Source organism: Notamacropus eugenii, chromosome 4 (assembly GCF_028372415.1).
Source record: "Notamacropus eugenii isolate mMacEug1 chromosome 4, mMacEug1.pri_v2, whole genome shotgun sequence".
NCBI classification, from domain to species: domain Eukaryota; kingdom Metazoa; phylum Chordata; class Mammalia; order Diprotodontia; family Macropodidae; genus Notamacropus; species Notamacropus eugenii.
The window spans coordinates 59,676,644-59,695,991 of record NC_092875.1 but is presented as its reverse complement, the minus strand read 5'-3'; the positions used below and the strand labels follow the sequence as shown (position 1 = coordinate 59,695,991).

General features: G+C 39.8%; 2 protein-coding genes across 12 annotated transcripts in view; one reads left to right on the top strand and one right to left on the bottom strand.

Annotated features, from left to right (window-relative positions):
* Positions 1 to 4,707, top strand: part of CHERP (calcium homeostasis endoplasmic reticulum protein) — a 30,012-nt gene extending 25,305 nt beyond the window's left edge. Inside the window, exons 13-17 of the mRNA XM_072601247.1 lie at positions 839 to 925; positions 1,542 to 1,685; positions 1,805 to 1,921; positions 2,237 to 2,331; positions 2,932 to 4,707. Coding sequence (XP_072457348.1) covers positions 839 to 925; positions 1,542 to 1,685; positions 1,805 to 1,921; positions 2,237 to 2,331; positions 2,932 to 3,125 — 637 coding nt within the window. The 3' untranslated portion in view covers positions 3,126 to 4,707. The remainder of the gene's footprint in view (positions 1 to 838; positions 926 to 1,541; positions 1,686 to 1,804; positions 1,922 to 2,236; positions 2,332 to 2,931) is intronic.
* C4H19orf44 (chromosome 4 C19orf44 homolog) overlaps positions 1 to 19,348 on the bottom strand; it is a 44,899-nt gene that overhangs the window by 14,111 nt on the left and 11,440 nt on the right. For 6 of the 11 annotated variants that reach the window (XM_072601253.1, XM_072601248.1, XM_072601254.1 and 3 more), the window contains 4 exons: positions 17,028 to 17,120; positions 12,187 to 12,353; positions 7,061 to 7,169; positions 1,291 to 1,996 (listed from right to left, as the gene is read on the bottom strand). In XM_072601253.1, the coding sequence (XP_072457354.1) occupies positions 7,089 to 7,169; positions 12,187 to 12,353; positions 17,028 to 17,120 (341 nt within the window). In that variant the 3' untranslated portion in view covers positions 1,291 to 1,996; positions 7,061 to 7,088. Of the gene's footprint in view, positions 1 to 1,290; positions 1,997 to 3,523; positions 3,746 to 7,060; positions 7,170 to 12,186; positions 12,354 to 17,027; positions 17,121 to 19,348 lie in introns of those variants that run through there. The other 5 variants (XM_072601250.1, XM_072601251.1, XR_011965494.1 and 2 more) reach the window with 5 other exon arrangements.

Genomic DNA, 19,348 nt, shown 5'->3' with positions numbered 1-19,348 from the left:
TTCTATAGCTTGGTTGAGTCTTCTGGAAATAACAGTGATAATAACCCTTCCTGCCTCATAGGATAGTCAAGGAATCAGAGAAGAACTAAGATACTTCTACAAAAGAGAGAGGTTTAATTCAGCCACGTCTGAGCCCTGGGTATAAAAGCATTTAACCCTTCATGCTCTCCCCCAAACCTGTGAAACCAAGCTGAAACTCCAATGGTTCTCTCTGGTCTTTTCATCCTTCTCTTCACTCAATGGATTATCCATTATTTCCAATCTTTCTGCTTTATCCTGCCTTATATTTGCATTTACTGTCCACTGTGCTTCAAAATCTAATTTTCCATCAAAGCCTAGCTCATATCCTGCCTTCTGTAGGATTCAAGAGAAAAATTAATCCTTCCCTTCTGAATCTCTCTTGCTTTTCTGACTCATCCTGAGCACTTAACACATTCTGCTTGTTTTTTCTAGTTTTTTTCCTTGTCTAGTTTTTTCCTTGTATCCAATATTGTCACTTCATAGTTGATTGAAATAGATTTAAATTCTTAAATTACAATGAGAGAAGATGAATAATGTTAAAAATTAGAAGTTATTTGATTCTGCAGTGACTTGCTAAGAGAGCATTTGAAGCAAAGAGTGTTTACTTTCCCATCAAACTACAATATGGTAGAAGTTTCTGTGTTCAAGACTTTCTTTGGGGTTGCTAGGAATTATTATATGGCATGGCCTAGGGAGTTGGGGACTTCTAATCCAGATTTTGCATACCCATTCCATAAGTTTGTTTTTCTTTTAAATATGGCATCTGAAGAAGAGATGCTTGCAATTAGTTGTTCAGGAAAATATACATGTCTTGCAGTGAAGGCTGGGAACAGAATGGGCTGTATGAGTTCTTCAGAGCAAAAATGAGAGCCAGGAGGAGAAAAGGGCAGGAAAAGCGAAACAGGTGAGAACTTAAAGACAAATTTTTTTTTTTTAAATTTCTGATGCTTTGAATTGTATGTTCAGACAGATGGTACTCATTGGATCTATCAACACATTTAAAATAATAAGACTAAAGTCAGTACCACTTTTCTCTTGTAATGGGTTTGCTGATATAATAGAATGTATGTCTTATAGATCATACCAAATTGTGACTCTTTGTTGTGTTAATATTTAGAAGAAAAATCAACATTTGCATTTTCTGCAGATTCCTAAAATCAGAAATAGTAGTGTTGCTTCTAAATGCTAAAGCTACATCCTCCATGTTATCTTTGGGAAACTGATATACTCATAGAGTCTAAAGTTAATACATCAGGAAGAAAGAAGCAATTTGGGTTTAGAAACAGGGTGTTTATTTTAGCATCACTAGGGCCTCTACTCAGATTTGTTTATTCAAGTTCATCAACAAGACTGGATGAAAATGTCTCCTGCTTTTTTTTTCCTTTGAAGGTGAGATGTCACTATTTTTCTGGTGATGTTTAATTTAGGGCTAGTTTAAATATTTGTATGTTGTGGGTGTGGCTACATAGATATATTTAGAGCTGGCAGAATATTTTGCTTACTAAACATTCTCTTTGCAGTGGACCTTCTAGATCCCGTAGCAGGTCTAAAAGTAGAGGTCGTTCTTCTTCACGATCCAATTCAAGATCTTCCAAATCATCTGGTTCATACTCAAGGTCACGGTCTCGCTCCTGTTCTCGATCCTATTCACGCTCCCGTTCTAGGTAGGTCAGAACTGGGCCTTTCTTCATGAAGTAGAGCTCCTTCATGATTTTGCAAGGCACTGGATGTTCAGTTTTTCTAGAGGAGAGTGTAACTGAATTTAGACACTCTTGTGGTACAGGAGCAGAAGCCGGTCCCGTTCTTCACGAAGCAGATCACGGTCAAGGTCCAGGTCCAGGTCAAAGTCTTACTCCCCAGGAAGGAGGCGCCGATCCCGATCTCGGAGTCCTACTCCTCCGTAAGATTACTCTTCACTTTTGAATATTCTGCTGGCAGACTGTTTCTGTGTAGATCATAATCTTCTGGTGCTTTTCTGTGAATATTTTAAAAGTCCTAATTAGAAGCCTCATATGTTCAGCATGGCATAGTTCCATGCATAAGATGATCAAGGACTATTTTAATTAGTCCAAATTATAGGCCATCTCCTGCCTTTCCATTTCACTAAGCATTCCAAAATTTTCCTAGCTCTTACTGTTGTAGGTTTTAAAAATTATGCCGTTTTCTAATCCACTGAAGATATTTTCATGGTTCAACAACACCTGTCTTATTTTAGTTCCTCAGCTGGTTTGGGCTCTAATTCAGCACCACCTATACCTGATTCAAGACTTGGAGAAGAAAATAAAGGACACCAGATGTTGGTGAAAATGGGTAAGGTTTTTTTCTAATGAACAGTTACTTACTATCTTAAGAAAAAGCTATCTGCAAAATAGTACTTGGGATCATAGTACTTGGGACCACTTCTCTTAGTATGTCTGAGGAAATCCATTGTATGCTTATGTTTTTAGGTAGTGTTTTGAGGTTTCCAAGTCCACTTTTTCACAGCAAACCTATGAGGGCAGGGAGTACAAAAGGTGTTATCACCATTTTACAGATGAGAAAACAGGGTGAAAGAAGCAGGTGGTGAGGGAAGTCATATAGTCAGTCATTAGAAGAGCCAGGATCTAGTATTTTTTTCCATTATGTCACACTATAAACTATAAAACTATAAAATACTATGTTAACGTAAACTATAATATAAAGCTTTTTGTTTCTAAAAATGTTAGGTGTTTAAAAAAATTGACTTTCAGTATAATCATTTCTGAAAGGTCATAAATTTCATACTGATTTTTAGCTTTCTACTAGACAACTGGTTTGTACCCTCCAAAGACTCTTCAACATTCTTGTTAGAGGTTATGTTAAATTGCATTATTTCTCAAATTACAATTGATTTGTAGATTGATAAATGTCCATCTCATCTTTTTCCCCAAGGATGGAGTGGATCAGGTGGCCTGGGAGTGAAGGAGCAAGGCATTCAGGACCCGATTAAAGGGGGGGATATCAGAGATAAATGGGATCAGTACAAGGGAGTGGGAGTTGCTTTGGATGATCCATATGAAAACTACCGCAGAAACAAAAGTTATTCATTCATTGCACGTATGAAAGCCAGGGATGAATGTAAGTAAATTGGTTGAGTTTCTCCACTAAAGAGAGCGGGGCTCTCATGTTGCCTAGGCTACATGGCTAGAATTTAACATGGAAGATTCAAGAGTTAAAACTTTTTTGTTGTTGTTGGAAACTTTGTCTTTTTTGAATTTTGTTAATCTTTTTTGGAAAAGTTTTGCTATAAGTAAAATCATTTCTTTGTTGTCTACCTACTGTGTAGCCTTTCTGTCCTTTGTTAGAAATCTTAATCCTAAATTGATACTTGGTATGGAAGTCAGGATCGTAGTAACAACTCAGTTTTACCAAGGTGTACTTCTCTGAGGGAGTGACAGGAAACGAAATGAGAAGACCATGGCATGCAATACTGAGAAGGCCCAGCACCTGAATAGAATGGAAACCGCATACATACGTTTCATCTGTGATTCAAACATTTAATATCAAAAAATTTCAAAAGAAAAAGGATATGGAAGCCCTTACAACTACCTTCACCATTTACACGTGAACTTTTGTCCTTTCCAGTGAAGTATGAAATCCAGAATCTTCCACCCCCTGAATAGGAATCCTTCAGATCTGAAGAAGTGGATGTCTTATACCTTCTTTAAATCAAATTTGAGCATCTTATATAAACCAAGACTAGTACCTTGAGGAAAGGACATTAAGTGATTGCCATTAGCCGACACTAAAGTAGATCAGAAGCCATGATGTGCTTTAACCTACCTTACAATTACCGATTGTGTAGTAATAAAAACTAAGTCTACACTTACTACACACTATTTAAAGTAAAAACAGAATACCCTTTTGTTTCGAAGGTGACCTGCATTTTTTTTTTATTCCATTTGGTTTAGTTTTAGTCAAATGTCTATTTATCTAAGACTATCCCTGATAGAGATCATTCAAAGCCTAATTCCTCTAGGACATGCTGATCCTTAGGATTAAGTTTATACTTTTCTCAAATGTTAGCCATTTGAAATGGATAGATGCTATTGGGAGGGAGCAGACTGATATGAGGACATAGGGCTAAAGCATCTTCCTGTTCTGGAAATGCTGACCTTTGAAAAAGCTATATATACTTAATGTTTTTATTTATAGAAGGACCTGAACACCAGCACCTGTGTGCTCAAAGCCCACTCAGACTCTGTCTTGGGCATCCAAGCCAGTTAAAGATTCTGCAGCTCTGTGAATTCATCATTTTTATATTGAAACCAAAATAGCAAAGGGAGGTGGAAGAGGAATAAAAAGTATAAATTATCATTGTGAGGCATTACTGGGAACCTCAAGAGAAGCAGTTTTCCTTTTCTGGACATTACCTAAACACACTAACAAGTGTATAACAGCGTGCAGAGCCTGAGTGCTGTGGGCAGCGTGGTGCAGTGCCATCTGTTTGTACAGTTAACAACTTTGGAACCTTTATTTTAAAAGATGCAGAAATCTCTCCCAACTCTTCAGCCCAAGGTGATGAAATACTGATTCTGTTCTAGATTTCTCGTAGCTGTGAAACTATTCAACTTTGTCTGATTCAGAATAAAATGTCAACGTGTGATGTTACAAATTTCTTGTGGATTTTACTGTTTTGCCTTCAAATAAAGACTTTTTATAAAGAAATATGTTTGATGTCTTAGTTTAGAAAAGGGGAATTTTGCTTGCTTGCTGTTTTAAGCAGTCTAGTTGATACTGCTATAAGCATGGCTCACTAATGATTCCATCAGTGCAAATAAAGTGGTGTGTAAGTTCTTGATGAACTGGACTGGTAACCAGTCAAGGGCCTTCTCCTTTTTCAGAAGAGTAGGGCCTGTAGAGTTTATGCTCTGCCAGGCAGGCTTTTAAGAACCATGGGATAGTTCTACGTCAGTCAATCAACAAGCATTTATTAAGCACCTGCTATGTTGCTAGATGTTGGGGAGGCAAAGACAAAAATGAAGCAGTCCCTGGCCTCTCACAGCATACCTTAAATAGACCCCATGATAATATGATTCATCAATTATGCCACAGACTAGACTACATCTTACACAAATGAAGCAACAGAATGGAAACATGGGTATTAATGCTGTCCTTTAACACCAGTGTTAGTTAAAAAAAAAGTTGGTGGAGAGGGAATGTGCTGCCCCTCAGCATGATTATATTCCTAACCCACTGCCACATTTCATTCAGCAAATATTTATGAAGCACCAGTTACATACAAGATGTTAGCCATGTGAAGATTTGATTATAAGCACCAGTATTAACAGTGCTATGAGAGTTCTGGTAGGTGCTTAATGAATTGATATTGAGGCAAATTTAATCAAAGAGAATGTTTCCAAAGTGGAGGGAAAGAGGATCATGGAACTCTTCCTCTAGGCATTGGACCTTGTGTAAAGGGTGTAAAGAATGTGGAAGAACAGGGAGGGGGGATGCTGTACATTGTATTCTAGGCACTGGGGAAAGCTTGGTCTGGGACCTGGAGGCAAAAAAGGGCAATATGAGCATGCCCAGTCATTGATTCAGTTTGGCCAGGTGATGGTGACTAGCAAGCCGGAGGCTCTAAAGCAGACTTTGGTAGGCCACAGGGATTTGTTGAAGGTCTAGGGGTGGGCCACACGGTAACAGTTGTGGGTTAGGAATTTGATTTTACAGCATGTAAGGACAGACTGGAAGAAACAGGAACAAAGAGACTTTGGGAAGCAGTTTGGATGCTATGGCAGTTGGACTGAAAAATAGGAAAGACAGGACCCAAAGGTCTTGGCAGGGAACCAGAGATGAGACTGAAGAAATGAGAGTAGTCACAGATGATTCAGGTTCGGACACTGGAAAGATGATGCCACTAACAAATTGGAAAATTAGAGGAGGAAGAGGTTTTGGAGGAAACAGTTCAGTGTGCTGATGACAGGACATTGTAGAGGTTATTTGGAGTGGGTTTTTTTGAAGGTATGGGAATGGAGGAGTAGTCAAAAGTCTGAGAACAGCCTTTAGGTTACAGCTACATTTAAGGGTGAAATCAGGAAGAAGGACTGACAGGAGGAGAATCATGATAATGCAGTGTCTGAGAAGCCCTAGGAGGAAGGGAAAGGCAGGAGTTAAACATGTGCACTGGCTAGGACATTGGATTTATAATCACATTACCTGTGTGGTTTGGGGTAGAGGAAATAAGATCACCACCACCTCTCACCTCCATGCTTTTGACCATGTCCCCAAGTGCCTAGAAGCCTCTCCCTCTTTGTGTCCACCTCTTAGAATTCCTAGCTCATGCCAAGACTCACCTCAAGCCCTACTTTCTATTAAATACCTTGCCTGATGCCTTCAATTGTTAGGGCTCCCCAAACCCCATGCACAATTCCAGTGCCTTTGTATCATCTGTGTATATTTTGTTTTCCCCCAGGAGAGTATAAATCCCTCAAAGACAAAAACTTTTTTGCCTGTGTATTTCCAGTACCTGTCCTGAAACCTGGTGCATACTGGGTCCTTAGTAAATGCTTGTTAAATAAATAATCATTTCCAGGGTCTCTTCTGGCTCTAAATCCTGTGAAAAGGCTGACCATGGAGTCGGGAAAAACTCTCCTACGAGAAGCCAGAACAGGAGTAACTGATTGGGAAATGTGAATGGGCCAGTTGAGATTTTTTTTTTCCCCCAGTACTGGGATACAGATCTGTGATGATCCTGCCTAGTCTTCTGAAACCATATGGGAGAAATTATATAAAATGTAATTACACTTATAGGTCTAAAGTGGGGAATGAGACTTAACAATGCAGTATAGTGGAAGGAGCACTGGATTTGGAGTCAAAGGACCTGAGTTTGAACTGTGTGTCTGGTACCTGTGTGGCTTTGAGGAACTCACTTACCCTCTGTCCTAGAGGTCAGAGAGCATTAGGAACTTCGGCAGCTCCTTTCCAGTTTTAATTCCTATGATGCTCTGGGAGGTGATCACAATAGCATAGTAGGCTTGATGAGTTTAATAACTTGTCTTCAAAATCCAAACCTTACCTCTACTTGAAGCAAATCTATTTTCAACTCAGTGATCCGACATTTCCTTCACAACTTCCTCCAAAGCTTTCTCAATTGTCAGTGGTGGTGACTTGTGCTTCCTGATGTACTGCAAGATAACCCGAAATCTGTCAGCTTTCTCATCTGGACATCTCTAGTAACAGTCTATTCAAAATGTTGGATGTTTGACCTTAAGTTGTTCATATGGCAAATAGTAAAAAGTCCTTTCTACATCAACATTGGAAGCACAGCTGGGCAAAAAAAAATAAATGCCAGAGATTATCTCTATGCTTTCTCAGATAGATGGTAATAGAGAGAGACAGAGACCTTGGGAAAATAATAGCAACTGAAAATATACTAGCTCTTCAGGAATTGGCAGCTCATCGTCACTACTAACATATTTAACCTTTATTTAAAGTTTGCAAACTGCTTTACCATTTATCATCTCATCAATTCTCACTGATCAACCCTGGACTAATAAGTATCTGAGGCAGGATTTGAACTCAGGTCTTTCTGAATCCCAAGTCATGTTCTGTCCAACTCAAATTCTATGATTCTGTGAGTCTGGGGAACAACACTTGGGGATGGAAAGGAGTGGTGGAGATAAGTATTTACTAAATGCCTCTTATGTGCTAGGTACTGGGCTAAATGCTTTAAAAAAATTATCTCATTTGATCCACGAAGCATGCTACAGTAGTGATACTAGTGGATAGGAGAGAAGAGGAAATCTGGGTAGAGTCTATCAGGTACCCTAGACTTGGGCAAAACATGTCAGTAAAGAACAATAGAAAGGATTCTATTGACTAATGGAACCAACCAAGGGATAGTCAGCCCAGAAGGGATGGGAGAAACTCAAAACTCAATTTGAAAGTCTCAAAAGGAAACTATGAAGAAGAAAAATATTTTTTCAGAAGAGAATGACGTGGATGCACAAGGAACTCTTCAACCAGCCAGGTAACAAGACACAGAAGAGCATGCTACAAGACTAACGATAGCATCAGGAATGCCAATGCCAGCAAAGGAAGGCAAGGACAACAAAATGAAGTTTTAGCTATATTGGGGGAGAAAGGCTCAGAGAAAGCCCAAGACCTTTGCTCAGGGTGGATGGACTGATAATGACTGACAACAGCAGCTCCTTTCTTGCTTCTATTTTCTCAACCAAAGACAATGACCTTTTACAACTGGAAACAACTGAACAAAAATGACTAAGAGGGTGCTGATACCCAAGATAAATAAGAAGGCATCAGGAGGGCCCTTGGTTACCCTTGATGAATTCATATCACCTAACAGACATAAACTAAAATCTTGGGCAGTGAACAAATGGGCAGATGTGATGATTAAAGGGCCGACAGTATTATCTGAAAGATCATGTAAAATGAGAGAAGTCGCATAAGACTGGAGGACATATGTGGTTCTGATTTTCAAAAGAAGAGACCAGAATCTGCAGACTCTAGGCCAACAACTTAACTTAATTCCTGGGAAAATTATAGAATGGATCATTAAAGAGAGATGGGCAAGCATCTAGAAGGGGAAGCAATGATTACAAAGAATTATCATGTATTTAAGAACAGGTCATGTCAAACTAACTTCATTTTGTTTTTGTTTTACTGAACAGTTACTAAATGAGTATATGAGGAATATTAAGTCAGTGGTTTTCACACTTTTGGTCTCAGAATCCTTTTATGATCTTAAAAATTATCAAGGCCCCCAGAGAACTTTTGTTTACGTGAGTTATATCTATTAACAAAAGTTGTATTAGAAATAAAAATAACTTTGTTTTGACTCGGGGACCCCTGGAAGAGTCTTGGGAATAGACTCCTAGGGAGTTCCTGGATCATACTTTGAGAACCACTGCTCTAGATTTTTTAGCAAAGCTTCTTATCCTATGGTATCCTTTTGACAAAAATTGGAGAAATCTAGATTTAGGCAATAATATGATTGGAGGAATTCATAACTGATTGAGTGGCTGAACTCAGAGAATAGAGGTATTAATGGTTCCATGCCAGCTGAGCAGGAGGCCTCCAGAAGAGTGCCCTAGGGTTCCATGCTTGGCCCAATGTTTAGATAGTATTCTCAAACCATTGCAGATGACACAAAGCCAGAAAGAACTGTTAATACAGTGAATGAAAAGGTTTGTTATGTGCAAAGCAATGTACTAAGCCCTGGGAAAACAAATATAAAAGCAAAATAAACTCCATTCTTAAGGAGCTCACATTCTAAGGGGAGAAGGGAGCAACAAATAGAGATTTCAGCTGCAAGTCAGATGGAAAGATCCCATGATCCTTATGGTGCAATGGCAAAAGGTATGGTAATACACTTTCTTTCATGTCATTTCTACTGACAGTAAAACCATATTCATTTCTGATCTTGAACCATTTGCCACTGCCAAGGAATTTGGTATTGAGAAATTTCTTTTCCAGGTCTTCAGGAGCTGACTGTTGAGAAGTCAAGGGTTGCAGCACCTGCAGAAGAAGCTTCCAGGTCTCATCTCCACAAGGCTTGGCTCCCTGGATGATGGCCACCAGCAAGGGCCAGTGGTACAAGGCCTGTTTGGGGCTCACCTGTTGAGTGATGGCAGTTTGTCAGCAGGTAGTACTAGTGGCATCAAGGATAACAGGACCCTTCTCCCTTGAAGTTGCTCTCCTTAGTGATGGTTGTGGGGGCCAGGATGGCAGTGGGTACTGTTATTCCCAGGACTTTGGGGATTGGGATCTTGAGAAGTTATGTCCAACATCTAAGAGGAGATATCTGGTGGCTGTAGTTTGACTCACCTAATCTGTCCTGCCTCCTGTGGATGACAGAATCCAAATGCTAAAGCATTTGGCTAAATCTAAGAAAATAAAATTCATTAGATGTAAAATGTAAAATCTTCTACTTGGATGGAAACAATTAACTTCACAAGTATAAATTGGGGAGGCAATAATTGCTCCAGCCGTTTTAGTGGACTACAGCAAGTTCGGTGTGAGGCAGTAAGTGTGATATCACAGCCACAAAGGTTATTGCAGTCTTGGGTTGCATTTGAAAGATGTGTAGCTTCCAGGAATTACTGTGGATTACTGTGTTCAATTCTGGGGGAAGAGTATCCAGAGGAGGGTAATCAACACGGTAAAGGGACTTGAATCTCTGTCATATACTAAATGAGAAAGCACTTATTAAATACAGCCTATGTGTCAAGGTCTAGAGAAACAAATGCAAAAGTTAAGACAGTCCCTGGTGTCAAGGAGTTCCCATTGTAATATATCCATTTGTAGGAATGGGAGCCAAATGAGATACTTTGCATTGCAAAGTTATACAGATGGTGACTAGAGCCATAGTGGAACAGACTGGCACACCTTCTCCAGATGGCAATGACTTCATTGGATCATAGCTCCAGAACGGAAATAGAAGGAGGTGGAGAGAAAAGGTAAGTGTGCTGGAATAGTGTGCCTGCTGGGGAAAAAATGGCCAGAAAGTGAAGTGAAATATGGTTGGAGCTCAGGGACTGGATGTCAGGATGGTGCGGCATCAGTGCGGGAGTTCTAGGTGTGAAAATGTGAAGTCTCCAGGGCTTTGATTCTGGCCTGGGGACCTTGGTGGCTGGTGAAGAAATGGCCAAAGAACAGATGACACTTGGTTGAAAGCTGGACAGGTTCAGCCTGGAAAAGAAACACCTTGGTGCGGCTGTTATCTTCAGGTATCCGAAGGGAGGTCATGGAAAGAGGGTTGAGACTTGGTCTATTTGGCTCCAGAGGACAGGCCCAAAAGTCGCTGATAGAAGTTGCAAAGAGGCAAACTTACACAGAGTGCTTCTAAAGTACGCAAAGTGTTATCTCAAGCTTGAAGTCAGGAAAAACTTCCTAAAAATTAGACTTGTCCAAAAGCTGAATGTGCCTTTTCAGGAGCTCGTGCCTTCTCAAAGGTCTTCAAGCACAGGCTGGATGACCACTCATCAGGTACATTGTAATATGGTTTCTAAACTGCCACCAAAGTCTCTTCCAACTTTCGAATTCTGCGATTGTCCCAAAATGGCCAAACAATGGTCTATGCTCTGGGGACAGTGAGCCAGAGAGAGGAGAGCTATGGGATCTGACTGAATACCACAAAAATTCCCCAAGATATTAAACATGTTCCACTCTGTCCAATTCATATATATCATATATAAAGATGGACCAGTTGATGGAAATGAAGAACTACTTTGCCCATGGCCAGAGGTTCCCTAGACGGTGTACTATTCACCTTATCACCAATCACCTGGCCTAGTGGAAAAACCTTACTGCCTCCACTCTGCCTCCTCCAATCCTGTGGACCTGAGTTTGAATCCAGGCTGTGCCTCTTACTTGTGTGACCACAGCCAACACATAACCTGAGCCTCAGTTGCCTCAACCTCAGAATGGAAATACTAACAATACTAATATCTGTACCAACTACCATGTAAAGTTATTGTGAAGAAAGCACTTGAAGGTTTACCAGGTATCCTCTACATGGGAGTTGTGGCCATTACAGATGATCATCTGGTCATCCCATTCTGCTACTTCCATTTACTGCCTACCAAGTCAAGTTCAGATTCTTTTGCCTGGCTTTCAGCATCCTGCATAATCTAGTGTCATCTAATCCCCTGCCAGTATTTCATATCCCATAGTACTTTGCTTGGTGAATTTCTAACATACTTACCAAATGGATATTAATTAAATTCAAATCTTCCCCAGGGCCCAGCCTCTGCACTAAGCTGATAGAGAAAATGCCTGATGTTTGCTAAATGCAAACAGTCCTTTTCTCACCTGAAATTCTTTCAGCTTACAAGGATCACATGTGCATGATGAGTGATGGTGGTCTTCAACCATACCATTCCTCACCATGTTTGAAATACTGGCAAGTTTGGTCCTTTCTCTGTGGTCCATGGACACTTCAAATGCCCCACACACCCAGGATATGTGCTAATTTGTTGACTCTAATCCTTTCCATAAAGTGTGAACACAGGATTGTCAGAAGGCAAAGGCCTTCCCCACAATTCACCAGCATTTCAAAGGGACATTTCCAAAGCTCCAGAGCCAAACTGACCAAAGGTGTGACTTCAGGCCACAATCACACTGCAGTAGAACATCTTTGACACTCCCCACCCCAAAACAGGAGATTTGTGCTACACTAACCTCTTTAACTTCTTCCAATGTATTATAATGGAATGTGTCATCTTCCAGGGACTTCAGGAGAGAAAAATGCAGATACCGGCTGGTTTCCATAAACTGCTTTGTCAATGTCAGCTGTTGTTTTAACATGTCATTCAAAGCAAAGGCTGCAGGACTATAGGCTGTCAGAGCTGTAAACATTTTTTTGAAAAAAAAGATTTTATGCTGATATGAATTTATGAAGTTAAAAAATGACACTACTGTCATCTTTCCATTATCCAGAGGTAAGTCACCTTGTTAGTGTATTAGAGAAGGTAATTCTTTTGCTTGGGCTTTCTTGGACAAAACACTCAAAGGTATTTCCAACTATGAAACAGAAAACATCAGATGTTGAATCCTGAGCCTTACCCAGTCCCCCACTAGCTGTTTCTCCCATTTTTAGGGGCCCAGTGACTAAAGCCTCAGTTCCATTTCACATTTTAATATCAACTGGCTTTTCAAAAGAATATCCTCTTCATAGAAATATCAAGAACAGATATAAAAGCATTTCCTCCAGTACCTCGAGGGCATAATTCCCTCTACACCACCTCAGATTGGGGATGAAAAGGAAAATCAGGCTAAAAACCTAGCCCTGCTCCTGCATAGCACCAGACCCCCCAAGTTCACATACAGATATAGCATGAGACCATATCTTAGCTACCACTACTGGGCTAGGCTGCTGAAGGTCACTCCCTAAAACCACTCTTTGTCTCTCAGGACATCCACCTTTATAATGACAGGATGAATGCCAAAGGAGGTTCTCTCCTCATACCTTAGGACACTGATGTTGCTCTAGCTACAAAACCTGAACTCTGGAATGTAAAGATATCAAGGAAGCCCTCTGAACCTGTCAAACTCACCAGGTCTTGGGCTCTGCTCCCCCAAGAGTACTGAGGCCAAGAGATTATAATGGAAACTGACAGGATTTTCTGAATGCCTCTGCAACCAAAGAACCCCTCTTCTCCACATGCGGTTAGCTGAGCAGAACCAGTGAATGAATATTGATGCATGCTCCAGGCTTTCTGTCCAAGGCACTTAACTGCCTCCCTCCTCTCCTTGGAGGAGGTACTTAACTTCTGTATAAGCTGAGGCACTCTGAGCATGCACCAGACCCCTGCACTTTGAGCACAAAGTGCACATCTGCTAGCCTGGGTCATGTATCCAAGGCAAGACAAAGAATTTTCCAAGACTTGACAAACCATTGCTCTCCATTCCTGGTGATTTACTCGGACGAAAAAATGACACTTCCAGAAAGAGCACTACCAAAGAACAAAGAGTTTTCAGCAAGAAAAAGAAAGCCTTAGGGACAGGTAGTGTTTTCTTCACTGCTGCTCTTTGAAGACAAGGGACTCAGAAGAGAAAAGCAAAATTGGGAAGGGAACAGCTGGCTAAGAAAAGGATGTTTGAAAATGGAATTTGGATTTCTGACCCAGCTTAAAATACCACAGAAACGACCAGCTCTTGACCAGGAATGGAGTATACCTAAGAAGGGCTAGGAATAAGAATGTATTAAATGGTGTCAAGAGTACTAAAGCTCAGGGTAAAAACTAAAGACAACAAAAAGGGTTTGTTTAAAACAAAAGTTTATTTTAAATTGTACTGGGGAGAAAGAGGAGGATCAAAAATGTATACGACTGCTACTCAGGGTATATGGGTGATGGCAACTAATAAAAGAGAGTGAACAGGTGCTTTTAAGTCTTATTTACTAATGTTTTCTCTGTTAGAGAGAATATGCTTTAGATTGAAAGGATAGAACAAACATGGCTACCCTTCTAACTAATATGTAAGAAAGGAGCTAGTAACACTACCCAGCCTGCCCTGGATAGGTTGAAATCACCTGACCAACATCAGTTATTGAAAGGAACTAGCATATAATCGCTGAGCCACTGTTAGTGACCTTGGAGAGATTACAGAAAAGGGAAGGGGGCACTGCAGGACTGGACAAGGACATATGTCCTGATTTTAAAAAAGCTGGGGTGGAGAGTAGAGCAGAGAATTTATGCTCCAAAATATAGGCTAGGAAGTTTGATTCAGATTTCTGGCAAAACTCTAGATTATATTATTAAAAATATGGTTAGTGAAAAAAAGAATATAAAAATAGGTTGTGTCCACCTAACTTTTTTCCTTTTTTTCTGACAAGCTTACCAAACTGATAGAGCAGAAGGACATTATACACATAATTTATTTAGATTTTAACAAAGCACCTGAGCGTCTATTTTACTTTTAGTGTAGAAAACACAGGTATAATAAGCTAATCAATTGTACAATGGAGAGGGATGGCCAAAACAAAAGAATCATTTGGAAATAGGCCGCCTATAGTGTACACTAGCCATCTGTGCTTGGCTCTGTGCTATTTAACATTTTTATCCAAGTCATCCAAGTTAAAAACTTATCAAATCTGCAGGTGACACAAAGCTGGGAATAGATGAATGGGAAGCATAGCTAACACATTGGATAACAGTCAATAATCAAAAAGGTCTTGATAGACTAGAAGATTGAAATAAATAAAATGCTGTTATAATTTCTAAATTCTAATGGAAGTTAATGTGAAGTCTCACATGGGCTCAAACAAAAATCACTTTTGTAAGTAAAAGCCAGGAAGAAGCATGACAAGATGGAAGTTTATGTGAAAGAAGAATGGGGATTTTAAGAAATCACAAGCTCAATATGAGTGAACAGTGCGTGTTTTGATGCCAAATAAATGAACATGATTTTAGGCTGGCTTAAGAGGGGTAAAGATACCAAGATGAGTGGGGCTGCAGTGGTCTCCATCTTCTACCTGCTCAGACCACATCTGGAATATTGGATTCTGTTCTGGATGCTGCACTTTAGCTGAAAAGCTGGGGTTTCCAGAGGAGGACAACTAGAATGGTGAAAGGCCTTGGCTTTGTGCCCTGTGAGGCTCAATAGAAGGAACTTAGGGATGCTGGGAAAAGAGACATCTAAAGGGAGATATGATAACTGTCTGCAACAATCTGAAGAGTTGTCAGATGGAAGAGGGCTGAGACTTGTTCTTTTTGGTATCTGAAGAGTGGAATAGTGACTAGAAGTTGACAAATTTCGGTTTGATGCCAGGAAAAGTTTCCTAACAATGAGAGCTGCCTAGAAGTGGCCTTGGCTGATTTCAAGATGTAGTGGGTTCCCCCTCACTGGAGGTCTTTAAGCAAAGGAGAAAGAACCATTTGTGAGCTGTGCTGTGGATGGAATTCTTTTTCAGGTAGGAGATAGACTACACAGCCACAAGATCTCTTCCAACTCTTAGATTCTGTGAATTTCAAAAACCATACATAATACTGAAATTGAAGTTTTTATTACAACTACTAATTAACATTTAATTAGCACATTCTTGCAACTTCCTAAAACACTGGAAAACTATGGGCAATAGTTATTCTCAAGAACTACAGTTAAACGGCCAAGAGTCAATGCTACTTTTTATGACATGATCCTACTTCACCACTTCAGAAGACTGGTAATGTCACCTTTATGGGCATTTCCTCTTATGAAAGCAGATCCAAAACTTTTTGTGTTTTAAAGGTTTACGAGTGGCTGTGGCGCCAATCCACCTAATGGCCAACCTTCAGGGGACAAGCCTCTCCATAAGCTGTGGTGTCTCTTAGATTAAGACATGGAGTCTGTTGTTGGGTCAGCATTCAAAGCCTTTTACCTCTAGAGTGCTGGCCGGACTTTGCACTTCTCTATGCAAACAGTAACAGTTAAGAATCCAAGGCCCCTTCTATAGAATATCAGTGGAGTTTATAGACATACCACTGGTAGTAAAATGTATCAGAGACAAATGTTGGGGTGTTGGGAGGGTGCTGAGAAACAGGCATAGAACTAGGGATTGGTGCAGACTTTCTAGAGAGGGATCTGGGAACATATAATAAAAATTTCTCAACTGTGCCAGGGATGGGGAATCTGGCCTGGAGACCACATGTGGCCCTCTAAGTCCTCAAGTGCAGCCCTTTGACTGAATCCAAACTTCACAGAACAAATCTCCTTAATAAAAATTCATACTGTAAAACTTGGACTCAGTCAAAAGGCTGCCCCCGAGGACCTAAAGGCCACTTGTGGCCTTGAGGCTGCAGGTTCCCCACCCCTGGAACTTAAACCCTTTGATCCAATGATGCCACTGAAAAATCTTTACTCTAAAGATATCATTAAAAGGAGATAGAAGTAGGCGGTGCCCAGGTAGATGGCAAAGTGGATAGAGCACTGGTCCTGAAGTCAGGACCTGAGTTCAAATCCAGCCTCAGACACTTGGTAGCTATATGACTCCAGGCAAGTCACTTAATCCCAAGTACCTCCAAAAAAAAAAAGATGAAGGATTTATCTGTACCCCAAAAAAACAGAGCCCTCTTTATCTATAATACTGAAAACAACTTGTATGTCAAATGTACTGGGAAAAATCTTTTATAGTCTATTAATGCAAAATAACATTGTAGCACTACCAAGTTACAAGTATGATGGAAAGAAAATATAATAACAAAACAGAAAATTATTCAAAATGTAGTAAATAAAATAAGAACAATATAAACGGTGACTCCAGGTATATTCTTTTTAAAGAACAGTAGAGCTTTGTAAAGATAAAGGAAGATTTAGAAGGCAACATGGAGCCAGATGTATTGAGGTCTCTTGTTTTTATTTTGTTAGAAGGTAGGTTTTATGTAATTTTTAAAGTTTAATTAAAAATATATAAATAGTTCAAGTTTAGGAGTTGTAGATGGAGAATTAATCCCATATTTAGTTAAATTATTAGTATTTGTTTTGAATGTTAAAGTTTATGATAATAAAAATTATGTAAAATATAATAAATTGAGGGCCTTTACCTTCTATTGCATCTGCACTAATCACATGAGTGGCAATAGGTTCAGGATCCACATAAGCTCTCCCCAGACTTGGGCCAATGGTCGCCATGCTCTCTGTAGTTTAAAGGACAAAAGGTTAGAGTTTTGACTTATATAGGTTAAGAGTTGAAAAATAACTCAGTGTTTTTCATAGTAAATATACTTATCACAACTTAGGCAACCTTTCCTCTGTTGCACGTGCCCTAAAATTCTAGGAATAATCGTTTTCTTTGTTTTCTATAAGTCACTAATATCATCACTAATAAAATACTTTGATATTTCAAAGCCCTGTGATTTGTGATGACTCCATCTACTGATACAAACTACGCTAGGATGACTTAGTAACAGCCTTTTAAGAATGCCTTTGGCCAAAAAGATTATACCATGACAACCAGTCTGGTGATTAGGCTTTTCTAAGTGTAGGAGGCCAGTCTTCAGATGGTAAGGTGGATAGAGTGCTGGAGGTAGTGTCAAGAAGACCTGGGTTTGAATCCTAACTAATTACATGACCCTGGCCAAGTCACTTAAGGTCTCAGTCTTATTTTCCTCCTCTATAAAATGAGAGAGGTGGGCCAGGTGGACCTCTAAGATCCCTTCTGACTCTACCTTTTAAAAAAAAATGTACTGGAGTTCATATGCCTTTAGCAGAACCTTTAAGAACCCAGTCACTTCAATTCTACAGTGATGCACTTGGAGAGGATTTTCATGGAATAATAATAAAATGTAAAAAAAAATTAATTTTTGCTCCTCTCTTTTTTGCCATGATTATGACTTTTACAACTTCATTTTCTCTTTCAAGTTTTTCTGATTTAACTTTTCTTTCATAGCCAATATCGACCTTTCTTTCATAGCCTGTCTTCCTCTGCCTATTCAATAGGCAGATTTGAACTACATGTCCTACTCACTATGTCCAAAACAAGATTCATTATTTCCCCCCTAAAAACCACCCTTTTTCCCAAACATATCTTTTCTGTTGTAGTCACCCAGGTTAACAAAATCAGCAGCATCTTTGACTCCTCACTCGCACTTCAATGATCAATTCAGTTGCCAAATCTTTCTTTTTCCATAAGATCTCTTACATCTGCTCACGCTTTCTCTCCACTAACATGACCATCATCCCAGTTCTGACCCTCTTGACCTCTCATTTGATACAATGGGTGGAGTGCCCAGCTTACAGTCAGGAAGACTCATCTTAATGAGTTCAAATCCAGCTGCAGACACTTACTAGCTATGTGACAGTGGGCAAGTTACTTAGCCCTGTTTGCGTCAGTTTCCTCATCTATAAAATAATCTAGAGAATTAAACAGTAAACTACTCCAGTATCTTTGCCAAGAAAACCCCAAATGGGGTCATGTAGAGTCAGATGCGACTGAAACAATTCAACATTTGGTCTCCCTGCCTCATGCTCTCACAAGATGTGAAAGTGATTTTCCTAAAATACAAATCTGACCATGTGACTACCATAGTCAGTAAACTCCAGTGACTTTCTACTACCTCTAGGATCAAATGTAAACTGTTCTGTTGGAGAAGTGGCCCCAGGGCCACTTCCAGACTTACTACATATTGTAGTATTCCCCTTCACACACTCAGATCAGCAAAACTGTCCTTCCTCTTCCTGATACGTGAAATCCCTTCTCTGGACTCCACACCTTTTCACTGGTTGTCCTCTATGCCTGGAATGCCTTTCCCTCTCCCCTTTCTCTTTTGGAATCCCTAGTTTCCTTCAGGGATTAACGCAAGCATCACCTTCTCTGTATGAAGCCCTTCTTGATCCCACCACCCATCAGGTGCCTTTCTCCCAATATTGTATCTCTTTACATATGTTCACATTATCTCCTTTGACAATGTTCCTCCCCAAGCACAGGTTCTCTAGCACTAGCCTGTCCTAAGCCTTTAGCAAATACGTGTGGATTATTTTTTCCATCTACATACCTCTAACAGTGGCTGCTGTTTTTTTATCAGAAAAAAAATGAAAAGTGAAAGGTATTTGTCATTCTGAATATCTTCCATAGCAATGTCTCCTAAGGATCTATCTAGTTTTCTTAAAAAATGTTGTGTTAAACTGTTGGGTTTTTTTTAAATCAAAATTCAAATAAGCACATTTGTTTCTGCTTCTAAGAAACTTGGTGTTGTAAAAGACATGGGGTTTCCTCCTAGCTCTACCCCTAATTCTCTCCGGAACCTTAGGCAGGCCATTTCACTTTTGTAAAACACAGAAGGTGGAGAAGAAGATCTATGAGGGTCTTTCCAGTACTAAGGTTGTATGATTCCTAGTCTTTCTACTTTTGTATATTCAAATTCAG